We start from the raw sequence: 14,927 nt of genomic DNA, 5'->3' as shown, positions 1-14,927 counted from the left end.
AAGTACAGTGCACTCCCGATTATCCGGGTTAATCACCGGGACAGGTCGCACGGACAATCGAAAAACACGGATAATCCGAAAACTCATTTTATTAAAGAAAAAATCAATATCAATGCAAAAAATATAAAAATTACTGACATTTGCTTGCTGTATAACATCAAACTAGGAATTTTCCTTTTAAAAAAATGTGTAATGCGCCATATATTGTCACATATTTTACGAACCGCATTAATGTCACCATAATCAAATACTCTCATATAAACTAATAAAGTTTCCACAGAGCAGCAGAATGAGAAATTGTATTTTCCTCATTTACTACATCTTCTGCATCAGTTACTATCATCATTATTTGATTTAACTACATAACGAAGTCTTCATCAGTCAAATACTGGAAGCCAGGCTCACATGCATCCCTTTGAAACTAATCTTCTAAATTTTCTTCATCAAGAATTTCGAAACCTTCGATTTCTTTTGCTTGTTCAAGAATACTATTATCATATTCTTCTTGAATATCTAAAGAAGATTGTTCAACAGGAGGTATCATCTTTCTCCACGATCGTGATAAAGTATAAGATTTTACCTTTGACCATGCTGCTGAGATTCCATAAACTGCAATCCAATAACGAATATTGTTTCCAAAAATTGGGTAGTGTTATAACTTCATGAATCCAATTTTTTAAATCTTGAAATGTTTCTTTTTAAATTTTTTGTTGACTCCGGAATGAGCACGGATAATCCGCAAACCGGATAATCCGCACACGGATAATCGAGAGTGTATTGTATTTTCAAGTAATATTTTTATTATAAAAATCATAACACTTACTTGCTTTATAAAATCGGATAATTCCAAATGAAATGTTCTTCGTTTGAAAATTTTATTCTCTTATAATATATACAAATTTCTTTTGAAAAATAATTAATTTTTCGATTTCTACCTATTAAAAACTGTTGAAACTTAGATTTTGCAATAGAAAAATATTTAGATTAATATGGTATAAAAATTTATACCTCATAATTCAAAATTTTTTCCATCCACAGTTAAATTAAATAATAAAAATAATAAAATAATTATTATAAATTATTTTTTGCAGGAAATTATCTTAGGGTAAATGGGTTTTATAAGTGAGTGCAATTTCTTGTGAATTGCTAAATTACTTTTAAAAATATTGCTAAAAACGAAGAAAGGGAAATTAACATTAAATGGTCCGAACCTTGGATCGCTCTCCTGATCAAACTATGGGGAAAATATTTCAAAGATTGCGACTCCCCCCTATATTTTGAAGGTTAAAAATCCAAGTATTAAAAAATATATATATGTTTAATCTGAAAAAGTACGCTTTTGTGTCCAATTTCATAACTTAATTTATAGTTAGCACTAAATAATTTGCATATTTGTGGTCACTCCCAGGAAACATAAAGATTGACACTTAGTATGAGAAAATCCGATTTTATTCCCGGTGATATCTTTTTTTTTGCCGACTGTACATTCATTAAAAAGTGTTTTCCAGGTAAGATGTTATAATTTTACTTTAATTTTCTCCTAAGTTTAGGAAACCCTTCAAGGAATTTTATTTCTTAATTTTTGTTGATCAGTGCAGTCAACAAATAACACCTAGACATTTGGCGAAAATTATAAGGCTTTGTTAGTAAACATAAATTACTGAATTATCCTAAGTTTACTTGTATGTTCATTATAAAATGTTTTTAATGGTATATTATTGTTACTTCACTTAAAATCTTCGTATTTTTTTTAAAAACCTTATTTAAGTACAATCTACATTTCCATTCCCAGAGCTTATATTTGCCCTTTAAAATGAAGTAAAGTGTTGACAAAACAATGACTGAAAATTGTTGAGGCTTTCACTTTTTAACTACTATTGCATTTTTTAGAAATCATGTATTTAGAAACTTATTTATAATTCTTTTTGTTATAAAAGACGCAGCAGTGATTAAGAATAAATCGTAAGCAGTTTTTATTTATTCGTTTACTATCATTAAAATTAAATGGAATTAAATGATTTAAAAGTCCATATGCAACGCCACTTTGTTCTAGCTGTTTCGTGGGGAGGCTTCTAAATTGTTAAAAAAATTACCGAAATATTCTGGAAAGGCTTGTTTTTTTAAATGTCTATCACTATACAAAATATATTGCAAAAAGTGTAATATTTGGCTGGCATTATAGTGTATTTCTGTCAATTTCTCAGCATTTTATTTTTATATTTTGACTGAGAGCGTCTTCAACATCATCCTGCAAAATGCTTGTGAAAAATTAATAATAGCTCAGGCCATGCATTTTAGGAAAATAAATTAAATTTCGGAAAATTAAAACTAGTGACTAGTATTAGAAAAAATTACTTTTCCCCTGATCTCAGTTATTAATGTTTTTTTTTTAGAAATTGTATAGCAATATTATTTTTTATTTTCCCCTAATTTATTCCTAATTGTGGTAGTAACGAATGTATCTATACTATCAGAAATAAACAAACGTTTAAATAATTTTTTGCCATCATCTTAAATTTTATCAGAGCACTGTCTTAAATTGTTAAACCACTGAATAACAAAGATTTGTATTTTCAATAAGTATAAACAAATTTATTCAATAATAAAGAACGAAATTGATACATTAAAACTTTAGTATCATGCATGTTGTATTTTAAGTCATTTTCTTTTTAATAAACAGACATCGATTTCAACAAAACAAACATTTAAAAAAATTCAGGAACAGAATTTAATACAAAGTTATTGAAATATACCAGACTGTTGCCTTAAGTTCATAGCTATAAATGAGTCAAATAAAACTCTCCACCTTTCTTCGAACTAAACCAAGGTTATAGATTCCAAACATAGTTATTTGCTCTTGGATCAAATAAATCTATATAGTAAATTTCGCTATTTATAGATTGATGGGGTGATACGTTATCGTCCATGGTCACCATATCATTATTCCCTACAAAAATATGTTTATCGTTTTTATCGACGGAATTTTTGTAGTCTTTAATAATAATTTTAGCATGGCTTTGAGTTTTTCCAGCGTTTTTATCATAGAATTCAGTGTTTACGTTTCTACGAGGAACAGAAATTTCGAAGTTTGAACTTTTCTTCTTTTGAAAGTTTTCTTTTAAGGTGTTTTCAGGAAATACTTTGAGCTTCTCAGTGTTTATGCTTCCATTTGATCCATATGATATTTTATTATGAATATCAAGCGGGTTATTTTCCTGTAAAGTTTTTTCGTTTGTTGAATCAGATGAAACAGCAAGCTTGTTTCCCGGATTTTCGATTCTATCAAAAGATTGTGGTTGAATTGGTGTGGGAGATTCATTTATATTTGTATATAAATCTTGCACATTGTTTCTATTGCGAAATGTATTATTTTTAAAATGGGTTAAGTCTAATAATTGCGGAGCAGTATATTTATTCAGCAAAGTTTTTATATCTTCGTAGTTTTGAAAATTAACTAAGTTAGCCTGTTTGACAGCATCTAAATTGTATTGTTTGAGAGGAATCTTCGAAAGTTTTGAATTTTCTGTTTTGTTGTAATGAGCCTTTTTGGCACCTGAAAATTTCGATTTCTTTGACGATTTTTTCTTCTTTGAAATGGATTTTGTTCTTTTAGTGGAAACAGCTTGTTTCGCTAATGGTTTTATCATATGTGATTCTTGTTTAAAAACATTTTTTGCCTCAAAATTATTTGAGGATTTGTTCCATTCTGCGAATTCAGGGATATGTTTCGATACATTGAATATTAATTTAGAGGCGTTTTCTTTATAATTAATGTTACGAGGCGAAGTAATGTTGTTCGTTTTCGAGCTAATGTTCCTGAAATCACTAAGTGAATGTGAAGTAGCTTGTAAGTCTCGTTCAGTTTCCTGAGGTAGCATTCCTGAGGAATTTAATAAAGTGACTTTTAAGTTTTCAGTATCTTGAGGTAGTATTCTCGAGGAAATTGAAGAGTTTGATGCAGTGGCTTTTAAGTCCTGTTCGTTGTCTTGAGGCAAAATTCCTAAGGAAGTTGTAGAATTCCATGAAGAGGTATTTAAATCCTGTTCGATATCTTGAGGCAGAATCACGGAGGAAGTTGTAGAATTCGATGACGTGGCATTTAAATCCTGTTCGATATCTTTAGGCAGAATTACGGAGGAAATTGAATGATTTGATGAAGTGGTAATTAAGTCCTGTTCTATATTTTGACTAAGTTTTTCAGAGTAAATTGAATAATTTGATGAAGGGACTTTAAAGTCCTGTTCGGTATTTTGCTTTCCTAAGGAAATGGAGAAATTAGATGAGCTATCTTTTAAGTTCTGTTTAACTTCCAGCGGTAACTTTCCTGCGGAGATTGAGGAGTTTGTTGAATTATTCCCCGAAATATTCCTGTTTATGTTAGTTACAAAATTAATCCTCCCATTTTGAGTTTCATTGGTTAATGGAATTGCTGTGGATGGTAGCGAGCGATTTTGAACATTTAATACCCGTATAATGATTGGCCCATTGTGCAGTTTGTAAAGAAGCTTATTGTTTATTGCGTTTCGAATAAGTAGTTGTAGCAATGAATTTTTAATTGGAATAGTTTTGATGCGTGGACTTTTGAACAATGAAATATTTTTATCTGTCAAATGAGTTGCTACTGTTTTTTCTGGTGACATGGTTGTAAATGCCTCATCGCTCTTTGTCGAACTAACAATTGTTGTCAAATCACCTAGATTATTTAATTCTGAATGATCAGTTGTTGTTGTGAGGTTGATCAATTCTGAATTATTAGTTGTTGCTGTTGTGTTGTTGTACGATGTTGATTCGATTAACGTTGTTTCAGATTTGTTTTTAAATTGTAAGGATGTTTGATTTGTTGGTGCAACTGTACTTGACATAGAATAATGTGCAAAGAAATTCAATGTATCTTCATCAGCCGAGGATTCCATTTCTGTTTTTTCTTCACGACTCTCAGTGTTTAACCCATGGATGACACTGTTTGTTGAATTCAACTCATCCGTGGAGTTTAAAGCAGACAGCTTTCCTTCACCAAAACTAAAGATGCTTTCAAGAATTCCTGGCTGTGTGTTTATTGTTTCTAATACCAAAGAGGAATTTAGAGTATTATTCTCGGTTGAGTCTTTCTCTGTTATAGTTTTATATTCTTGAAAAGTATGTGAACTGCTCGTAATAAATTGTTCATGTATGTCCGTTTCATTTTGAGTTGAGTTATCTTCTTCAAAACTAGGGATTATTATTGGACTATCTAGTTCATCGAAAATATTACCGGTAATAACATTAAAAACTTCAAAATCAGCATTATCAATTACAGAATTATTGTATTCATTATCATTATTTTTTGAGAATTCATTGCTGTTTGCTAGTTTAAGTATGGAAGATTCAGTCCCAGGAAGTCTGTCTGTTGTTTTATTAATAAGACTCATCGAGTTTTCCACAATGCTCAAAAGTCTGTTTTCATCGGAATCTATATTTTCAGTAATATTACTTTTATCTTCTTCTAATTGTTTTAAACTTATCATGTAATAAATTTGTCCATTATTGTTTGATATGTTATATACAGTGGACATATGATAAGATGCAGGACTATTAAGCACGGGAGCGTCATATTTTGAACTGTCTTTCTCCAGTAGTGAACTTTCATTTTTGATATGATTGTAGAACTTTGATGTTTTGATCGTATCACTTGGTTGTAATTTCGAGCTTTCTAAATTTTCTTGATCTTTCAATTCTGTTTTCGGTAAATAATTTTTAAATGTTGTGAGTGGAGGGACTGAAAGTTTTTGAATTTTTCTTTCCGCTCCACGGGTATCAGTGATATTAAAATTATGTTTAGATGATTTTGTTACCTTTTTCTGTTTGTTTGAATTGACATTTACAAGTTTAGATTTTAATCTGGTTCCGTAACGAAGAGATGAAGAATCTGATGAGGAGTCCCGAAGGTTCGGGAAGGAAGAATACACACTATCCGCGTAATCATCTTCTTCTAGGAGGTTATGCTTATTTTTGGCTTCACCTTTAATACTCATCTTCGTAGTTGATTTCTTGATGTTGTCTAACCTCATTAATGCATTCAAATTTCCAATGTCTGTCAGAGTAGGCAGCTTATATTGTTTTTTCTGTAAAAAAAATACGAGAACTCAATAAATGCTGAATTATTTGCTTCTATAATCAACATAATAATCTTTTTATCAACAAAATAATCTCTTAATCAACATTATAAATCTTTTCAATGAAATAGAATATGTTTTTCTTCTGAATTAAATAAAGTGCAATAACACAAACTACAGGTCAAAATAAAAATATAGAAATTAATGCATTTCGGTTAATATCCAGTTTATTCTAGATACTTTTAAAAAAATGGCTTAATAGGTCTATAACACTCTATAATTTTATAAAGCAATTTTAGCCTTTTTTGTACCGTTCTCCAGGTAGAGACGATATTTCAGCAATTTTCTTCTTGGTGGCGTTGCATGCGGTTTTACTTAGTATCGCGATGCCATTTTATTATTCCTAAATACCGTTTTACTGATGTGGAATTGTTTGAAAGTAGAGAAGGTACTTAGTTTATTAATTAACAAGTTTATCATTGTCCAATATCCAATATTATAAGTTTATTATTATCCAATATTGTTAGTCAATATTCTAAGTAATTAAGCTCTAGAATGTTTTCTGAATTTTACAATAATTAAAAAACAAATAAAAATTGAAATTCAGTTTCCCATTCCATATATAGTCTCGTAACTTATTTGTTTATTCTCATTCTTTTTCAATTTTATTTCTCTCATATTTAATTATATACGTATTTTCTTACATTTTTTCCATTTTTTGAACCCTCTAATTAAAGAATAAATTTTATGTAAAAATAAAACAATCTATCAAATATCAAATATATCAAATTGCTAATCCTGGAATGAAAAACCAAATTTCTTTATGTTCTTGTCGAATTAAATTTCCTCCAACTATATTTTTAAATTACTTTTAGAGATACAATTTTTTTTAAATTATTTATCTCGTGGACTATTTGGTACATTCAATTATATTTCAGATGTATGGCTCAGACAAAATTATACAGTGTTGCATTATTTTACTCATGTTCAAAATACAAATTTATATATTATGGCATGCCAATTGCTCCGCTCTCGACAAAAAATACCATAAAGTGGCAAAGAATTCAAATCCAAAACTTACAACTCATTAGAATATTTTAATAAAAAAAAAATGGTTAATCCTTTAATGCTTTAATGTGAGTGTTATTTTCGAGGTATCTGCTTTACTGCACTTGCTTCTTCAACGGACTTATTTGCCATAGCCAATGAAAGAATTATATTTAATTTGAAAGTACAATTTGAAGAACTATTTACAATAAAAAAATTATCCGATTAATATTAAATAATATTTACACGAACGATAACAAGAAATTCCGAGTAATAAAAAAACAATATTTACGAAGTTGAAAATGAAAAAAAAAAAAAAACTGGAGAGTCATAAAAATATTTGAATAATTTAAATCTAGTGGTAAGCAACACTACAGTTAATCAAATTTTCTAAGCCAGGAATTAACATAAATTTTTCTACCACTATAAAAATTATTTCCACTAAGTGGTGCAAGTTGGCATATCTGCATGTCTATTATCTTACCTCATTTATTTTGGTTCCAAATTCAATTTGTGATAAAACTTGTCCTTTGACTTCATCAAAATTTCCCCAGGCTGATACGATCTATGAAAAGAGAAAAGAAGTAAAACTTAAGTCAACAATTTATTTGAAAATCAATACATTTCTGTATAAATCTGAGATCTTCGGATAAGTTTTAAAATGTGCATTTAAATATTTAAGTATATTAAGGGAGATATGGAGCAATTATTTAATCCTTTTCCTGATTATCCCATGTCGTTTGGGGTTTGTATAAATTGCAATTAATTATTACTTCGAGAAAACTCCAGATAAATTCAGTATATTTTATAACCCATATTTGAAAATTTTTACTATATTTTTAAAAATAAGCAGAGTAACCAATTCATTTTTCAATGCCAAGTTATTTAAAAATTCGATTAGAAAATTTGTGATATTTATTTAAACGTTTTAATTCTACACTTTCTTATAGCTAAAGACTTATTTTAGTGGAGTTTTACATCTGATTTTGCTTTTAATCCTTAACTCTTTCGTTTCTGAACTCCACTAAAGTGATGCCAACTGAACTTCGCCCTATTCCGCAAAGTATGCACATTGGATGATAAGACTTTCCTTTCTGTATTTTACTTCAGCAGATAGAAAATACTCTTTTAAATTTAACATTTGTTTTTGCTTATGTGCACTGGGCAGTCATTGAGAAGAGCACTGGTTCGATACCCAGTGGCGACTTGAATCCCACCCAGCTTGTCATTGATGGGTAACAGCTTGTTTGGGAAGTGAAAGTGGCATGTGATCAGTGCTGACCACATTGCCACAATCATACCTTGTCTAGATGGGCTATTTACTAAGTAAATGTAAGTAAACTCAGTACATCGTTAATAATGGACGATGAATTCTTCCAAATAAAGTCCAATCTAGAAAAGTTGATTGGCATGCTGTGAAGGAGGACTTTTCTGGGAAAATTTTCCCGAATGATGTTATAAAGAAGCTTTAAGACTTCTTCATTCTTGGTGATGTTGGAGCTCTTTGATCATGAAGACTAATCTATGAGCTGAAGATTTAGTTAAGACTGGAGATTTGGACTGTCTTTTTCGGCTGGGGTGAGCTGCTCTCGTATCCAAAGAAATTCGCAGTGTTATCTTTCAGGCAGGCAATTGCATATTAATGCTATGCTATATTAAGATAAATATAGCATTTATTTTTGAGAGACATTTTAGAATATGGAATAAAAAATGTCGTGTTTTAAAAATTCGATTTCTCAGGAACTTGATGATCGATTTTATTCAAAACTTTGTATTTTAACACATTAAATTATATTCTTACAAATGATGTAGAAAATTGTGTATCTTACAATTCAAACTTTTTTTTAATTAGTCTTAAATAAATTTATAAAAAATGATAAATATTTATTAAGAGTTATTTTTCAAATGGAATTATCTCTGAATAAAAGGATTTTATAACTGTATACAAAAATTATTCAATTCGCTTGAAAATTTCTCGATTTAGGACAAAATACGCAAAAAGTAAAACTAACATTAAGGAGTCCTAAATTTGGACCCACCTATTTGTACAATATTTCGCAGATTGCCTCCACACCCTATAATTTAGGGGATAGAAATCCGAATCCGTCAAAAAAAAAAAGCTAGGTTCATTAAAAGAAAGTATGTTTTAGTGCTTGATTTTGTAACTTAAAATATCATTTGTACTAATTAATTAGCATATTTGAGGTTATCTCTTTGAATAATTAGGAAAGAGTCATAGAAAATAAAGATCCTATTCTTTGATTAAGAATTATTAAGGGTATACTGTTCATATTTTGCGATCATTAAAACAAGCGCTATTTACAATTATAGCCCTTAGGCGTGTGTGTTAAAATAGTGGAATTTTATAAAGATGTTCCATGTAATTAAACGTTTATTATTTATATTTATCTATTATCTTCCTATTTATTATCTATTAATAGTAACAAAATCGCTTAATACAGACGCAGTCGCTCAGGGGATAGTGCGTGCGCCTTCCAATGAGGTGACCCAGGTTCGAATCCGAGCAGTGACTGGTTGATACGACTTCGGCTCTCGGCTTGCACCGATTACAGTGCTGACGTAAAATATCCTCAGTGGTAGACGGATCATGGGTAAGAATCCTCTTGCCGTCATACTAACCATTGGAGGTTTTCGTGTTTTTCATTTTCATGTAATGCAAATGCTGGCTAGTTCCATCAAAGAAGTCAGCTAGTTTGTTCGAATAATTAATCAATTAGTCATCTTGTCTTTTGGGTTGGTTCAAAATTCCAAGGTTCAACGCCAGTTTTAAAATAAAATATAAAACCATGTTTAAACAGCAAGCAATTTAAGGCAGGAAAAGTTGTAATAGTTTTTTTTCTTGTTTTCCTACATTTTCAGTCTTGGTAAATTTGATATTGTTCAGCGAGGTTAGTTATAAAGAAATCTGAAGAAATGAATTCGATTTTGAAATTCTGAAATATTGAATGCGATTCAAACGCATATTGTTGATAATCATAACGTATATCAATTTGTGATTCAAAGGAAAAAGAAATCTTATAAATTTCAAAATTCTTTATTTCATTAACCCCTTGGGGACCGGTGATTCAGAAAAGCATTCGTACAAAATCAGAATCAGGATGTAATTAAATAAAAAACGGTAACTTAAATGTAGTCTTTGCTAATTTGATAGACTTACTTTGCTTTTACTTTAATTATTGTTAGTTTAATCATATATATAATCAATATTAATTCAAAGTATAACTAAATAGTTTTATTTTGAACAAAGTAATGGTGAATTAAATAAACCAAACAATTATAACTCCGTCCACAAATAAACTGCTAAAGAATTACTTTGATTACCAGTTTTATCTTTTTACCCTGGTTGATACAGTTTTATGCTGGCACGTATTTGTGACAGTCGGAGCGAAAGGGTTAAAGCTAAGAAGAAAACAATGCCAACTTGAATGCTTTTTTACTCAGTAGCAGAAAGATATGTAATAAGATTTGATAATTTTCCTACTCAAAGATGTGCTATGCAGTCTATGAATATGACTATTCACATATACATATGATGTGTATCAAGATATCATATTGATATAGATGTACAATTTATATAATAGTCATCTGCGCAAACGTATTGTATTCATGGACATCGAATTTATGAATATGGTTACTCATAAACTTTGTGATTAAACCAAGTTAATATATTTTCTATTGTTGATATCTGTTTTACTTTAAAAATAAAAATATTTCAAAAATATCACATTCACATTTAAGATGATAATAAAGAAATTTATTTTGCATGAAACTTATTGCTTGTTCGCCATAATTTATTCTAAATAAAAAATGAGCCAGATACCAGTTTTTATCATTTCCTAATAAGACACAAAGGTGCCTAAATTGGTTAAACAAAGAGTTGACAATTATTCTATTATGCTGCTCTGCAAATTTGCGAAGCAAAATACTTCATAGAACGAAGAAATAAATAAGACAAGATTAAAAAAAATATGAACTCAATTTCAGTAACTAACACGGTTTTTTCTGATTTATTAAGTATAAATTAATTCATAAAGGGATAAGATCTTAATCAATATTAATTATTCATAAAAAATTATTGAAATATATTACAACTAAAACTAATTACTAGCGAAACGTTTATAATTGAGTTGTAGTTTTACGATAATAAAAAGATAAGAAGATGAAATTTTTTGCACTTACCGCAAATGCGACTATCCAAATATTTAAATAATCCATTATTGTAGCATAAATGTAAGAGAAGAGAAACGTTATGAGAATGATTGGTAAAGAAGAACCTCTCTTATATAAATATGACGATGAACTATTCTTTTTATTGGATTTTATTCTTTTGATATCGTCTAGGATGTTTCAAATATTTAAAATGCGCAATCGCATCACTGAAGCGGTGATATCATTCCGCCGCATTATTTTTTTTCTTCTAGAAATGATACAGTAGTTTAGTTGGCATTGAAGATTTTTAAATACCGAACTTGAACGACAGATTGAACTTTATAATAGTTGCTGTATAAAAGTATTGGATTGCATAATCAGTTAAATTAAATATGAAAAAGTGCAAATATTTTAGATTTTCATTTCGAATCTGGTTCAATTAAATTTTTATTTTTTGTTACAGCACAATTATCTTGCCTACATACAATGACAAACTTTAAAAGAATACAATTTGGCGAAATGGATAGTTTCTCGTTTTAGGTAAAGCATTAATTTCTAAAGGTGTCCCTCTTTTTTTGGATATGACAATTTGTCAACAAATTGTCATTCGTCACTTACAATTCATCTTGTGATAGTTCATCGCGCATAATTTGTCGGAGGGACAATTCGTTGCGGACACAATTCGTCGAGGGCACTACTCCTTACGAGTACAATTCGTCGTGGGTACAATTCATCGAGAGTAAAATTTGACGCGGGCACAAATCGTCGTAGCTACAATTGATCGTGAGCACTGGTTTTTGCGGTTTCGAGAAAATGTATCGATTTATAAAGATAAATTCTTGCATTGCTTGCAAAAGCTAACCAAATATTTCTTTTCTGGCCGATCAAGTTTAATGACGGATTTTTCCAGAAGCACCTAGGGGTCAAAGTTTAATGATTTGCTTATTGTTACTTACAAGAGGCGAAGGAGTACTACCTTTGCTTGGGTAAGATCCTAATATTTCCCTATTTTAATTTTTTTTAAAGCAGAAATATTGTAGTGGTTTGTCCATAGAAACCAACTCTATAATTTCTTGATAGCATTTGTTTGTGAAGTATTGACATTGTTTGTGAAGTATTCTTATTTTGACTTTTTTAAAATTTGTCTTGGTAATTTATGTCCCTCGTTACATATTTATCCCAAAAGACATATTTTGTCTACCGTCAATGCTAATGAAAATGTTATTAGAATGTCCAAATTTAGTTAAGCTTAATAATTAAGTTTTATTTACTCTTTCTTTTTCTCCTTCATTTAGTTTCCCTTTTTTGCAACGGTGATTTTGGAATTCAGCAAAAAGTTACCTAATTTAGCTATCCTATAAAAAAAAAAGACTCTTGGTACAAAATCTCGCTGCGGAAAGTTTGAAACAAAATGGAAAAAATAGGCATTTTAAATATTTTATGATCAAATAATCGGATTTTTACACACAACTCAAATGTTCAAAAGGCAGACTTTTAAGCTAATTGAACGCTGCAGGTGATAAGTTAATTATGAAATCTTATAAAAACACAGAGTAAAATCTCGATATAACAAATACGGCATACTACGAGAAATCCGCTATTACAAATTTCTAAGGAACTGTAATATCCTAATATTAAAAACACTAAAATTGTCTGCTTATAACGAGTTTAAAATTTTCACAATTCACATTTACCACAAATTTGTTTTTTTTTTTTTTAATGGAAATACGTTTCTCTGTTGCTTAAGGGAATAATATTTTAAGAAAAAGGTATAAATGGAAGAAATTTTTATTTGTTTTTGGTATCAGTATAGAAAAGCGAAAAACGATTATCGTTTCTTTCTCACAATTGTAAGCCCCTGTATTATAAAAGCAGTGTACGTACAGCCTCCGGTTATCTACTTGCTAACAAAAGAAAAATTCTATCGCTATTTTTAAAATTCCTGCCATGAATTTCAAAAGAATACACCTTTTGTGGACTTCATATGCTCCCTTATACACCCCATTGAAATCAACATTCACTGTTATCAATGACATCAAAAGATATTGAACTTTCTTCTATTTTCTTCTTGATCCTTGGTACGATTTGGAAACTTGTTCAAATATTTCTGTCTTTTATGAAGTACATAGAAGAAATTTCTGTCTTTTATGAAGTACATAGCTTCGTTACTCAGTCTACAATTGGTATAGATAAAAGCAGTGTGCACTAGATATTTATTTTAAATTGAAATAGTTGTTCATAATGAATATTAATGTATATTTCATTCTGAATATTGTTTTTGTTATTTTAATTTTAAATGTGTGCATTAGTTTATAAGCAAAAGCTATACTGCAATTTCAACTGCTATTACGAATTGTCGTTATAACGAACTTTTACTATACTTGCTAGAGCACATTTGTGTTTACGATGGATTCGGATATTTGACTCAAGTTGCAAGATGTAGCCACAATTTGGTCCTAACAGTGTAACTAAGAAAGCCCTTGAGCATCTTACTGTTAATTGTACTTTTTGTATACATCGACATAGCTTGGAACTATTTAAGCGAATCAGAAAATATTAGCACAGAATAAAAAAAATTTTTTTTTGAAATAAACTTTAATAATTATTTAATTTAATAATAATTGAAACTTTTTTGAAAATTTTTTACAGTGCAATTTTTGCATATGTGATATCGCAAGCAGACTCCTCTTTTATTCAAATTCTTTTTTGAAAACTCCAGAAAATACTTTACTGATTGGCAAATAACGTTCGAAATTTTAACTATTTCAAATTGAATTTCTTCATAACTTATGGTAAAAAATATTATTTTTGCACTTGCGCTGTTTAAAACTACTATTTCAAACATTAATAGCATGCTATTTTTTTAACACTTTTTTCTATTGCTTGTTTTCATTAAATTTTTTCAACTAGGTGTACAGTATATAGAGGTGAAAGAATTGTGATAATTTTAGTTGCTTTTTGGATGAAATAAGATATTTTGATTACTACGGCTTGTAAAATCATAATATCTAGTTGTAAAATTGAAAACAATATTATTAAATTAAAGTAAAATCTTAACCGTCTACTAAAGAATCAAAATCAAAGCAAAACAAATAATCTTACTGTAAAACTTTAACTTAGACATCAAAAGAAGAAAATTTTCCCAAAAACATATAGGTTGGTAGACCAGAATGAGTAAAAGTAAATTTGCTGTAAATATTTTAATAGAACACGGCGACAACTTAAGATAGTCTTCTAAGTCCACCAGAAATATTCCAATAGTTGTAAGCCAATCAATAAAACAGGTAAACATTTTCCTGACACTTTAACTGTAGGGGAGAGTGGGGTCAATTGTAACAGGGTACGATTGTAACAGAGCAAAAATTTCGAGGGTCGGGTTCAAGATTTGGTTCCTAGGAGGCGCACAAGGTGCATTTAATAAATCTACATGTACATCCCTGCTGGCAACCATTTTTATATACTTTTGAAAGAGTTAAGTCACAAAAGATATTTTCGCGCGACGTAAGTACTTTTTTTGATATTAGAATATTATATTGTAACAAAGTAATTTTCTTTAAGCAAATAAAAATTATTAACCGAATATGTAAGTGGACACCTTAATTAACATTTCAAAAAAAA

At 29.5% G+C, this 14,927-nt stretch overlaps 1 protein-coding gene across 1 annotated transcript; it reads right to left on the bottom strand.

Annotated features, from left to right (window-relative positions):
* Positions 1-2,828: 2,828 nt before the first annotated feature.
* LOC122271460 (uncharacterized protein DDB_G0288805-like) lies at positions 2,829-11,633 on the bottom strand. Its single transcript, XM_043052787.2, has 3 exons — positions 11,340-11,633; positions 7,624-7,704; positions 2,829-6,101 (listed from the first exon to the last, which is right to left on the bottom strand). Exons 1-3 carry the CDS (start codon positions 11,373-11,375, stop codon positions 2,829-2,831), a joined length of 3,390 nt encoding a protein of 1,129 aa, XP_042908721.1. The 5' UTR covers positions 11,376-11,633.
* Between the last annotated feature and the right edge of the window lie 3,294 nt (positions 11,634-14,927).

The sequence above is a fragment of the Parasteatoda tepidariorum genome, chromosome 6 (assembly GCF_043381705.1).
Source record: "Parasteatoda tepidariorum isolate YZ-2023 chromosome 6, CAS_Ptep_4.0, whole genome shotgun sequence".
Taxonomy (NCBI): Eukaryota; Metazoa; Arthropoda; class Arachnida; order Araneae; family Theridiidae; genus Parasteatoda; species Parasteatoda tepidariorum.
The sequence above is the reverse complement of the archived record's forward strand: the minus strand, read 5'-3'. Positions and strand labels throughout refer to the sequence as shown.

What these genes read in the sequence shown, in the direction of transcription:
- LOC122271460 (XM_043052787.2), bottom strand. Translation starts at nt 11,375, where the DNA reads ATGGATTATTTAAATATTTGGATAGTCGCATTTGCG. An exon ending in TTTGGATAGTCGCATTTGCG is followed by an intron (nt 7,705 to 11,339) that starts GTAAGTGCAAAA and finishes CTCTTTTCATAG; the next exon opens with ATCGTATCAGCCTGGGGAAA. An exon ending in TTGGAACCAAAATAAATGAG is followed by an intron (nt 6,102 to 7,623) that starts GTAAGATAATAG and finishes TTTTTTTTACAG; the next exon opens with AAAAAACAATATAAGCTGCC.